Source organism: Bos indicus, chromosome 12, assembly GCF_029378745.1.
Source record: "Bos indicus isolate NIAB-ARS_2022 breed Sahiwal x Tharparkar chromosome 12, NIAB-ARS_B.indTharparkar_mat_pri_1.0, whole genome shotgun sequence".
Lineage (NCBI taxonomy): Eukaryota > Metazoa > Chordata > Mammalia > Artiodactyla > Bovidae > Bos > Bos indicus.
The window spans coordinates 16,623,188-16,636,062 of record NC_091771.1 but is presented as its reverse complement, the minus strand read 5'-3'; the positions used below and the strand labels follow the sequence as shown (position 1 = coordinate 16,636,062).

Below are 12,875 nucleotides of genomic sequence, written 5' to 3'. Positions count from 1 at the left end.
TTAGTATCAAAAGAAATATTTTAATTCTGAAAAAAAATCTTTCAAAACAAGGATTACAGAGTTTCATATTGCCATATATACATGTTAAAAAAAAATATTTCAGGACCCTGCATTCTCAATGCCCATCAAGGTGCAGCCATCTGAATTCCTATTTCTATCATCAACCTTTGACTGTGGCTAACATTGAATACGCTCTTTGTTCAAAGTGTTTTCTTTTTTTTTACATTGTTATGCTATTTGACAAAACAGGTATTTGTGCAGTACAGGAAAACATTAAAATATATTTTCAATTAGGTTAAAGTGCACAGTACATTTGACAGGAAGTAACTGCTAGCTGCCAATCCAAACGACTGTTTTCAGCATCCCCTCCCCCCTTGCCCAGACAGGAGGGCAGCCCTGGCATTGGCTGGGTAAGTCTGTGTTCAACGCACACTGTCCTCCTGGTCTCTTTGTGTTCACATCTGTCTTACAGCTTGTGGCTGCCGCTGCTCTAAAAACTCAACAATGGCTTTTCACAGAGGCAAAGATGCAGTCAGCATTCACAAGACTTGGAAAGACGAATTCCTGGGAAATCTGTACCTGCAGGGTGAGTGCACACGCTTGTAACTGCCTAAAATAGGCTATGTGTCTGTGAAGTCTTACGTGACTCCCTCAGACCAACACGGATCCCTCTCCTTTGCTGGGTTTTCTCAAGTCATTGTTTTGTTTGAACTTGCTCCCTCCTGGGCCCTTCAGGCTCACAAATACTACTTACTTCACCTTCTCCTGTGCCCACCTTGGCGTGGCATCCATCTGCCCCACCAATTCACTGACTCACGTCTGAGGTTTCACACCAGGCACTGTGAGTCTTACGGTGTTTTATGGGCTACTCTGAAAGCCACCAGCTAAGCTGCAATAAAATAAGCACGTCTACATCTCAGAATTGTTGCCTCTTTTAAAACGGGCAGCTGTGGAAAGTGCTGGTTTCCTGACCTAGGTCCTGTATCTCAAGTTATTTCTTAATCACTTTTCAATGAAGCTGACCTTAAAACACTTTTTGGTTACAGAATCATCTTTTCTCCTCTCCCCTCTCCTACACCACTTCCTTATTACCTACCTTTGGTGCTCGACTTCTACCCAGGTTACAGTGCAAAATTACACGACAAGACACACGAGGCCAACACTCGTCACTTCTTTGTGTTAAAACGTGAATGTTTTGTGCATAGCAAAATAAGTATGAACCCAAAAAAAGAATTGTTCACATTTTTATATTCAAGTTTAATATGTCTTTTTTCCATCACAGCTATTTACAAATAACTTTGGGGTGCTCTCTCGATTTCAGTCAGTTCATTATATCAAGGGACAACAGGGCTGCTGGAATGTAGGAAGCTGGATGGAATGCAGAAATATAAATAAGACCAATGTTCCATAAACCAAAGTGTAAATAATGGCTCCCCAGAAAACAGTTTTTGTCACAGAAGCACCTGTTTTTTTTTGCTTAAATTTTTTTTTGAGTCATATACATCAGAAAACATAACTATGGAGACCTAGAACTACCTGCACACCAAAGAGGATAGAAAATAACTCAATATTTATAATATTAAAATAAAGTGTTTAACCACAAAAAAGCAGTAATAAAATAGTTTCCTAGTTTACAATTTGCATCCAAAGGATGAATAACAACTCACTAATAAATAATATTTATATAAATATTTTGTATGTCGAAAATAGTTTTTTGTTTTTTTAAAGGCAATGGTCTCAAGAAACTTCTTGAAAAATTTGGTGGCGAAAAACCTGATTGAGTTTCATTCCCTCCACCCCCCTCCCCCACGAAATATACAATGTGTTTGGTTTTAATAAAAACAAATGCATCTTGCCGCAAAACGGTTGTGCTCGGTGTTTTGGTAATGGCAGTGGGTGAGCATGGAAGGGAGGAAGGAGGCTGCAGAAGGCATTGATGTGCTGCTCCGCTCTTCACAACCAGCTCCCTCATGGGCTTTAGGTAATTACTTGTCTCACCTTAATGTCGGAGTCAATTACGAAAGGTAGGAAATCTTCTCTCATGTCCTTCCGTCAATTCAACTCGAGTTGGGGAACTGACGAGCAGGGAGTGGGAGGGTGGAGGGGACAGGCGCTGAGAGCAGAGTCCAGGGTCTCTGACTGGAAGAGCGTCTGAGCCGACCAGAGAGAGGAGTCGGTCTCATGTGAACAGAGCCTTCGCTACAGTCACATCTAGCAATGCTTGAACAGTAATGCCCACTTTGACCAGGCCTTTCTCTTCAAGAATGTGATGGGGTAGACACAGTTTTTCCTAAAAGGAAGAAGAACAAAGCATTGATTTTTAGATGACTGGAATCTAAGGATAAAACCTCAAGACACCACTGATAGGAGTTAAGTCAAGCTCTGTTGTCTGCCTATTTGATCACCTCAGACTATGCTTTCTTCCTAGCTTTCAACCATTACAAAGACCTGTTCTGTGTTGGCAAAGAAAACAATGATTTTTTCCACAAGTGAGGGTTGCTCTAGAAAGACTTCCAGTCATCCTGAAATGTGCAAAAGATCTAAACATTAAAAAAAATCCTTGACACTAAATAACTGAGCTACATACAGTTGGAAACCACCCACCAGGAACATATTAGCTTATATTCTTACAAAGCAAAGTTGCAGACAGCCTCTCACACATTTTAAGAGAACTTGAATACTCATTTATACAGACCACACAAGGTTCTACTGACCATAAACCTTTACGAATCTTTTTTTAAACTGGCCATTAGTCTTGAGTTAGTTCATTTTATTTCCCATGATCTCTGGAATGGAGGCATCTTTTCTCAGTTTGCAAACAGCCTTATAAATAAGTAATTTTAACCACAGCCTTTAATAGCCTCCTTTTCAAGACTCTTTTATAAAACCGTCAAAGACACAAATGTCCTGCTACTTTCTCGCGCTGTATTTTTGCTCTTGGGAAATGTCCAGCACATACTATTCAAGAAAGATAATCAAGGCGACTCACTCCCTGTGTGTGGCACCCTGCATGCTCAACTGACGGTTTACAAAAGAGCAAAGACAAAGTAATTTTACACTTCTGTTGTCTGACCCTGGGCTAATACCATACAAGGGAATCTCCTTCCAGAGACTGTCTGCTTGAGAGGGAAATGACTCCACAGCAAACTCTCCCTCTCGTGTACCCGAAGATGGTGTGCTCTCCACAGTCCAGTAACCACTTTTCCCCCAAACTGGAGTATCATTGCATTACAGTGTCGTGTTAGTTTCTGCTGTACAACAGAGAGAATCTGCTGTATGTCTGTGTATATAGCCCCTCCTCCCACCCTCTAGGTCACCACAGAGCACCAAGCTGAGCTCCTCATGCTATACGGCAGACTCTCACTCGCTATTTTACACATGGTAGTGTTTATACGTCAACCCCAATCTCCCAATTCATCCCACTCTTCCCTTCCACGCAGTGTTCACATGTCCCTTCTCTGTGTTTATGTCTCTATTCCTGCCCTGCAATTAATAGGTTCATCTGTACCACTTTTCTGTATTTCACATATATGCATTAATATATGCATATTATTGTTTTTTTCCTTTCTCAGTGGCCACCGTTTTTAAGAAGAGTTGAGATGAAAGCTGCATTAAGCTCCAGGTGGTGGACGCAGTGTTTAACTTGAAGCCAACTGGGGTCACTGGTCAGAACTGCTTCCTTTCACGTGACTCTTGCTGGAGGAACCAGATCTTCCTGTTGCCTCAGTGCAGGAATCTCCATAAGTTATCCCAAGTACAGGCATTCTGCTCTTAAAAAGATCTTTAAAAGACACATGCAAGAACCTGTTCCACAACCTCGAAATGTCTGTAGATTCTAATCTCGCAGTCTTAGCATCCCCCATCCCTCCCACTTCCCCAACTTATAGACTTCAGAGTGTTTCAAACTCTGACTCCGGGCCTTAAGTAATGGCCATTTGTCAATATAAAACAGCTGATTCTTTTAAACACAGTTTGAACAGTTATTTCAAGTGGCTGCTGCTGCTGCTAAGGCACTTCAGTCGTGTCCAACTCTGTGTGACCCCATAGACAGCAGCCCACCAGGCTCCCCCAGCCCTGGGATTCTCCAGGCAAGAACACTGGAGTGGGGTGCCATTTCCTTCTCCAGTGCATGAAAGTGAAAAGTGAAAGGGAAGTAGCTCAGTCGCAACCCCATGGACTGCAGCCCACTAGGCTCCGTCCATGGGATTTTCCAGGCAAGAGTACTGGAGTAGGGTGCCATCGCCTTCTCCATTTCAAGTGGCTGGTGTGTATCAAACAGGATTATCTTGTCATCAATGGTGTGTTCGGTGGAGAGGCAAGCTTATGCTGCTCGCCAACTTAGTAGCCCAATGTCAACTTGAGAAAGAATAGGAGGTTCCGTCCAAGTTATGAACTGGGCCCCAAGCCACAGGGGCTTCCTCCTTGTGCTACAGCCTGAGGTCAGTGTGTACCCAACACCTGTTTGCCATGGCTTGTGAATCTCATTTCATTGCTAAGACTAATACCACAGGGACAGGAATGTATTTTCCTCATTCTTATGGTTTCCACAGAATCCAAGTAGGAAATTATAAATGCCTACTAACTATGGTTAAGCTCCTGGTCCAAGGAATTCCTTGGGGGAAAAAAAGAAATCTTCACTTTATACCAGATGCCAAGAACAATTTGAGATGAATTGAAGTTAAAAAGAAAATCCCCAAACACCCCTTCCAATCAAATATAGGTATGTATTTAATATTTTCTCTGAAAAACAGATGGGGATGAATATGTGATATCAAAATTACAAAAGATAAAAACAATTGATCACCTGGAAGTGTAAAGCTCCTGTGTATCAAAAAACAAACACTCAATTTAAAGATAAACCACCACTCAATTTAAAGATAAACAACTAAAAAAATCAGCTGTATCAAATTACAAAGGGATTATATTGACACATAAGCTCAACAAATCATTGCAAAAAAAACACTAAGAAATCAATAGAGCTCTGAGGAAGGAACATGAATAGAAGTTTAAAAACGAGGGATTTGCCCAAGGCATTTTGAACAAGATATTTTGCATCTTGACCTCAGCGTTCACCTATGTGTAGCAGCAAACATTCTTGAATTCTACAACTAATAGGTGGACAAAGCCTAACCTCTGTATGCAACATGGCTTTGACAGGGCTGTCCTGAGTCCTGCTTGAGCTGTATGTCTCCATCAGTGACTGCCCAGTCCCACCGATTAGTGATGGCTCCAGTGGTCTGCAGAGTTGAGTTTCCAAAATAGAAGTCATGCTTGGGCAGGGCTGGGGCTCCAGGGAAACAGGATGGCAAGATATGAGGCCTTGGCTGCCTGCTGACAGGACACTGGAGTTGTCACATACCAAGGGAGCTCAAAGTCCTCCCACAGAGTTCCAGATTCTCCCTTCCACCCTTGCAGCTGGTGACAAGGAGCAAACAGCATATATAAAAGGTACCCCTTGCATCCTTTCTGGCTTTCTCTTTGCATTTAGACTTCCTAAGAATCCCCGAGGTGTCCTCAGATTACATTATGGGGTTGGAGGTACCTAGGAAGACAAGCATCAGATCATAGAAACCTTATAAAAACAATCAGAAGTTGTAGTTATTCTAGTACAGGACTAGGAGGACATCTCTGATGGGAATTACAACCTGAGGTGCTGGTTGACAGGACGAGTCTGCCAGAAATACGGAGGCGCTTCAGGGGTGGCCAGAGGCCATTTCTGTCACGCAAGTCCTGTCATTGCATATCCCACAGGGAGGGAATCCCTATAGAAGTTGTGATGGGAAGGAACTGCTGTGAATTTACAGCTGGATGGGAAATGATTTTACCTCACCTGTGTAATAAACTTAGAGAGGTGAACATTTACACTGGGTTTAAATGCACAAAAAATCTCCTTGTTAGAGGAGATGAGTGATTTCCATTGAGAAAGTAGTAGTAGACTGCTCTCCTTTGCTGTTTCTTTTTAAAGCACAGAGCAGAATCATAAAGTAGTATCCTGCATACAAAAACTCTGAAGAACTCGTCCTATCCTTTGCATTGTTTCTCCAATCATGAAACAATTATTCACTCTTATCCCTTCACCCATCCCTCTTCTGAGCCACAACAAGTAGGGCTGAAAAAGGCAGGCGAGCCATAAAGATTCAATTCCAACTCTGCAAGCCTTCTGGGGTACCTCCTATAGGTCTGGTCCCAATGCTATAGATTTACGTTGCTTTTTTCCTTTCTTCTTTTTGACAACTCTGAGAGGTATTGGGTTTTTCTGTAATATCATATGGGAAAACCTGAATGAACTTTTTGGCCAATCCAATAAACAGAGTATTCTGTTTTAGAGAGGAGAAAACGGAGATGTAGAGAGCTTAACTTCGCTACAGTCACACAGTAGGTAAAGTAGGATTTGAACTTGTGTCTCATCTTACAGCAGCAGCCCCTTCCACGACATCATGTTGCTTCCTGCGAGGTCCTTGACTGAGAAATGAGTACGTTCCTTCTGTGTCCGGAAGACAGGAAACGGCCCCTGGCCCCTTGGAGTTCTCTCCAGGTAAGTCCCACCAAATTCAGCATCAGGTGGGCATGAGAGAACCCTCAACACAGGAAAGGCGTTAGCTCTGCTGGTTAGCTCACTTAGTTTCCTTTGTAGTGAGGGGCAGACGTCTTGTTCTCGCAGAAAATGCCTCGTGGGAGCAGGCGGATCACTGTCCCTGCCTGACTCTCCTCTTTATCTAGCTTCTTATGCTCCCCAAGAAGCACGCTGCCTCCTGCCAGGCCACCCACTAGACAAAATGAAGTCACCCAGGCAGCACATTTCATGTGGTTCAGTCTGTTGTCTAAAATGCAAAGTCCTGGCCCTAAACTGATTGAACCTTGAAACTGTCTGCATGGGAAAGAGAACTTCAGTTCCTGCTCTGCCACATGAGAACTCAGGGGCTGCTTCCTCCGATGCGAAATACAAATCATGTCAACCTCTTCTAGACCAGGAGAATTTGTCAAATCTTCATTTGGTTCTCTGTTTTCCAGCCCAGCTACTGTCTAGAATATTTGTTTTCTATACATATCTACCCCTTCTCTCACCCTTCTAAACCATACCCCCTTCACCTGGCTATTCCTACACATCGTTAAGGCTTCAGTGTAAACATCATGGTTCTAGAAAGGCTTCAAAGACCACACACTCTCATGAGGGTCAGTCCTGATTGTCCATGTGTTTCACATAGAGAATCTTGTAGCTGACCTATCACAGAAACTTATCCATTGAATTCCTCTTTAATTGTCCACTAAGTCAGCTATATAAGATCCAAAAACCTGTAAGCCAGTCCAGCCCGTGGTCTGTTTTTGTAAATAAAGTTTTATTGAGACACATTTATGAGTCATCCGTGGCAGCTTTCATACTATAGCAGCTGAGCCGGGGAGTCCTAAAGGTAGGTTTTAGCCCACAGAGCCTAAAATATTTACTGGCATTTTGTAGAAAAAGTTTGCCAACTCCTAGTCTAGAATGTAAGTTTTTTTTAAGACAAAATCACATGTCATGGTCACCCTTTTTATTGCCAAGGTGGGGTGCTGCACAAACAATCTTCATTCAATATTTGAAGAATGAATGAATGAACACAATCATAAACAAAATCCAGGGGAAAAGCCACAGAACTGGATCCTGATAGTCTTAAGGAAAAAAGCAAACATTCTATATACCTGATTATTTATTGAGAACTAATTTCAAAATCTGAAGCCGAATTTTAAAAGCCTAACCTCCTGGGACTTCCCTGGTAGTCAGTCCAGTGGTTAATATTTCACTTTTCAGTACAGGGAGTGTGAGTTTGATCCCTGGTAGTCAGTCCAGTGGTTAATATTTCACTTTTCAGTACAGGGAGTGTTGAGTTTGATCCCTGGTGGGGGACCTAAGATCCCACATGCCACGTGGCCCAAAAACCCAAACATAAAACAAAAATAGTATTGCACAAATTCAATACATGTTTTAAAAAACTTAAATCTCCTGAAATAAAATCCCATTAAAATACTTTTCACCTAATCCAGAACCATTTTCAAAATAATAAAATTTTAATTTACTGTCCATTACATTTACCCTGTAGGTAAAACATCCTTTTTCCTTATGATAGAGACCAGCATGGAATTTAGAGACATAACTCTAGCCACCGTACACTAAATTTAATTTCTTACTCACAAATAATTGGCCTTTATTTGTGAGTGCCTTTACTTATCTACTCCGTGATGAAAATCCCACTCAGTGGTCTTGTTTTTGAGTTCTGTGGGGCCTTTTCATCAGCACCGTTTTTAAGTGTTTCTCCCCAAGGGCAGTGAGCTACCTAGGAACCACAAATCCATAAGTAGAACGAACTAATAGAACTCAATGTCACAGATTTCGGAAATCCCGACACTGAGTGGCAAGTTGCCACCGACTGAAGAACTGGAGAAAGAGAAGTTTCTATTTCAAATAGATCTTTCTATTTCAAAAAGAATGTGTAAATAAATACTTGATCATTTTTATCAGGTATTAGAAGGAAATAACTAAAAAAAAAGTCTTTCTTGTGAAAGGAAGATTTAATATGCATATATAAATCACAACTAAATCCCCAACCACCTCTCAGATATCAAGTGGGTTGACCAAGTATCCCTAGTTACATGGCAGTGGCAGGCACCATGCTAGCATGTGAGCTGGTGCGTGGGTACCTGGGGGAGGAACCACGGGGAGGTTTAATAATGTTCTGAATAGAAATGAACAGTAATGGGCAAGAGAGTTCATTCTAAGTTTTGCCTAAAGGGCTAAATTAATTGTGTTCTGCTTGTTACCAGGCTATTTGATGAAAAAAAATACCATCCAACAGATCCCCAGAGGAGCAGCACATTAGGGTACAGATGCATTAATGACACAAGAAATAAAAGTGGATCCAAAAAACTACTCCGGAAGCCAGAACTGAAATAGGAAGGCAGCCAAAGAATGATGTCAGGTCAGCGTTGAAAGTTAAATCTGTTCTCAAGGCATTGTGCTAGTTAGTTTTTATTGACAGCATTGTCTTTCAGATGGCCACCCAGTAAGTCATCTCTCTTCTTCCTCTGTGCCCCCATCCTAATTAAGAAGAAAAAAACCAAATAGCTATGACCATGGAAGGGAAGTCTCAATGCACTGCAGAGCTGGACATAAGTGCTGAGTGTAATTCTGGGGGTGCACAAATTAATGTATTGATGGGCTGATAAAAACTTGGATTTATCACCCAAAATGTATTTATTAACAACTTATGGCTCATGGTGCTCGTTAGACATTGTACAAAGGGATTTTATTGTGTTACAAGTTAATGAGTACAAGACAGCACCCAAGGCAATTCAGTACATCTGCAGGTTACTTATTACACAACTGATGTGAATTAGACAACTCCACACACCCTGTATTTCACCAATCAACACAAAATCAGGAGGGAAAGGCTCAGTTAACTCAAGATATTACCATGTAAAGACTGTCTCCTGTTAGAAAATCTGATCTGATTTACCAACAAAGCATCTTTATAAAATACATTCTTCTAACTATGTAAGTTTTCCACATTCTCAAGTTCCCCTAGATTCATGGAAATGTTCAGAAAAATAAAATTATCTTCTTAGTAGCAATCTATAAATACTGCTTCCATCTGAGTAAATGAGAAATTTATCTTGAGGAAGTGAACTCCATTCTCCCCCTCCACCCAACCTAAGAAAAGATATTTGGCAGCCGGATGTAAATCGAACTGGGGAGTCTGTCTTCACCTTGGAGTAGGGCCTTCTCGTATTATAAAATGACATCCCAAACCACGAATATCTTGGTCTAGATAGGATCACAATGTCCTTTTCTTTAATTATAAACTGATAACATTCTTCTGAAAGCAGATATAATAATTAACATATAATCCTTTAAGTTTATTAAATATAGAAGTAGCTTGCTAATGTCACTGGAAATCAAAGGTTAAATGGAAATTTCAAGTCACTGGAGAAACTACATTCTTCTAAAATAAAAGCAATCTCATTGGCTCCTACCATAGTAACCCAAGCCCCAGGACCAAGAATGTTCCATGACTCATGGCTTTATTTGGAAATAAATACTGTCAAATCCATCACATTCTAGACTTGAAGTTACGATGTGATGTAACGAAAAAAAAAAGCAAAATGACCCATTATATTATTTAAAAATAGAAATCCCTTCTGGAAAATCCTTTCTAAGAGCCTCAGAGTAGACCAAACAAGGAAATAAGTAAAAATATACAGAAAGAGTGGTGGGCAGTGGATCCTCCAGGGGGCGCTCTGACAGTGTGAGCCCCCTTCTCCCCATTGACCCTTCAGCACAGCTCTCATGCAGCAGGGCAGAGGGTCACCCGCCCTGATGCCCTTCACAGCTCCCGCTGCAGGAAGCAGGGAGGAAGCCAAATGGACAGCCAGCAAAGCAGTCATTTTCCAGATGGTAATTTTCAACTTGGTCAACAGTGGTTATTATTAAAGACCAAATTGGACCCCAAATGCTTGCTTTCTGTCTTCTTGGCAAGGTGGCCCCTCTACAGTTCAACTGCCCAATCCTGAATTAGGATTCAACTTCAATACTGACCCAATAGAAAGATTTTCATACGCTAAATCCCCTTTGCTCCTGTTCTGGAAACTTCTGCTCTACCCAGGGCAGCAAAGCTCACTGGGAGAGAGAAGAGGCCCTGCATAGCTGGCACTGCTGCTGGCACTACGTGGACGAGGAAACGAGGTGTGCGTACACCCAGTCCTCACTGTTCCTCAGCAAGTGAAATTATTTAATGGGAACCGCAATCTATAAAGTTTGTGCTTCTGGAAAATCTGATGTATAAACGTTCAGCTTCAAAACTTGAGAGATTACTGAAGAGATGACAGGGATGGAAGTTTGCAAGGCAAAGGCTCAGAGGGAGGAAGGACCCTGTCACAGAGCAGGGGACAGACCAGAGCGTAAGGATGCACATGCAGGCGTTACGGAGGCAGAGCATTCCAGCGGTAAGTGATATAGATCAGCACTATAAAGAGAATATGGACAAGACAGAAGCTTATAAGGTCCCTGGAGCGGAGGGCAGAAGTTGGTTGTGGGGGTTTCTCCCCAAGTGCCAGCAGAGTGTCAACAGTCTTTCGAATGTGACGAAAATCCAACTGCAGGATGTCATACGGAGAGCAGAGGTCAGCCTATTCCAGGGGCAGCCATCAGGACAGAAAGAGACAGTGCATACAATTAAAAATACACAGAACAATGGCTGGAAAGAAGAACACATTTTTACTTACTAGCAAATGGCAAGAGTAACCCCTTATTTCAAGCAGGTAAAAACCGTTTCACCAAAGTTTTTTTTTTTTTTTTTTTAATTAATTACAAAATAAAAGCAGCATTCCCAAAGACTTCTATGCAAATAGGACAAAGAAATTCTTTACCCCCAATCTTGCTAGTGAGGAAGAGAATGTTCTGTAATTTATATGTCCTTCTGGTATTCAAAGAGTTTTAATATTCAAGTGTTCTCATGTGTCAACAATGGCATTAAAATAAGAGCTTTTCACCTGGGACACATTTAGGTCTTCGCCTTACTAAAGGGAAAAATATAAACTTTAAAATTTAAGCCATTATCCTGGTCTATGAAGACTGAATATAAAGTATTTCTCTCTGAAAGGTAATGAATGCACCTAATTTGTTTTTCTTTTAGAATTTTGATAAACTCTGGGCCTTGCTAGGTCTAATTATATCCCTACATGTGCCCCAAAAGTACATTAAATTTCACATTTTTGCTACTGACATAAACCAAAAGTCTAGCAGAGCTTCTTAGATCTGCAGTTAAATAATAGTACATTCCTGCATAGCATTATTATGTAGATTTCTTCACCTCTCAACAGGTATGGTTTGGGCATGGACCTTCAGGTTTTGTCTACGTGAGAGTCACCATGCAAGGAGGCAGAACTCTTCCTTTCTCAACTAAACGCAAAAATTAGGTGCTGAGTCTTGGTTGACCTCTGGATGCCTAATGCTCTCAAGAAAAAAATGGTTTTCTGATACCCTGAATTCCTGACCACAGTTTCAACTTAAAAATTATAATTGATATGTCAGTATAAAACCAAAGTTCTGGTTTTGTTTCCAAATTGAAAAAGAAAATATTTGAAAATATTTGTAATATCTTTCATAAATGCAGCTTTATGTCCAAATTAGGCAAAGCATTTAAATATATATATAATATATATTTTATGATATACTTTGCAACAACATTGCCCTCTGTTTTAGCATCACTGCTAAGCAGAGGCAAATCACAGAGCAACTGAAAGATGATTCTAAAAGACTATGTCTTTCTCATATATTCTGAAGTTAGCTTGATGCCCCCTGGTAAGGAGGCAAACTCAGTGTAAATGGGTTGAATAAGATTATAAACCTCCCAATCTTAATTTATGAAGGTAGAGATACTCTTAACAAAAGACATTTAAGGGAATTAACAAATCATGTTATATCTATTCAGATCATGCATCTTTTCTCAGTGCATTAGGAGGAATCAAGTGAACACTGCTATTTTCTCAAGAATTAAAACAGCTACTGTGTGTGTGTTACTTGCTCAGTCATGTCTGACTCTTTGCAACCCCATGGACTGTAGCTCGCCAGGCTCCTTTGTCCACGGGATTCTCCAGGCAAGAACACTGGAGTGGGTTGCCATTCCCTACTCCAGGGGATCTTCCTGACCCAGGGATTGAACCCAGGTCTCCCGCAATGCAGGCAGATTCTTTACCATCTGAACCACCAGGCTACTAATAGAATGTATTTCACTAGGACAGTGATGGACTCAAGAATTAACAGATGGGGAAACATCTAGGAGAAGTAGCTTCCTATTGCAATAACAATTTTCTATTGCAACGTTGTGCTTAATCAGTGAACTCTG

At 41.1% G+C, this 12,875-nt stretch overlaps 1 protein-coding gene across 3 annotated transcripts in view; it reads right to left on the bottom strand.

The window, feature by feature from the left end:
• The window catches only part of LRCH1 (leucine rich repeats and calponin homology domain containing 1), a 215,279-nt gene continuing 202,404 nt past the window's right edge, over positions 1–12,875 (bottom strand). For 2 of the 3 annotated variants that reach the window (XM_070800077.1, XM_019971725.2), the window contains one exon: positions 7,515–11,157. In XM_070800077.1, the coding sequence (XP_070656178.1) occupies positions 10,951–11,157 (207 nt within the window). In that variant the 3' untranslated portion in view covers positions 7,515–10,950. Of the gene's footprint in view, positions 2,291–7,514; positions 11,158–12,875 lie in introns of those variants that run through there. The other variant, XM_070800076.1, reaches the window with a different exon arrangement.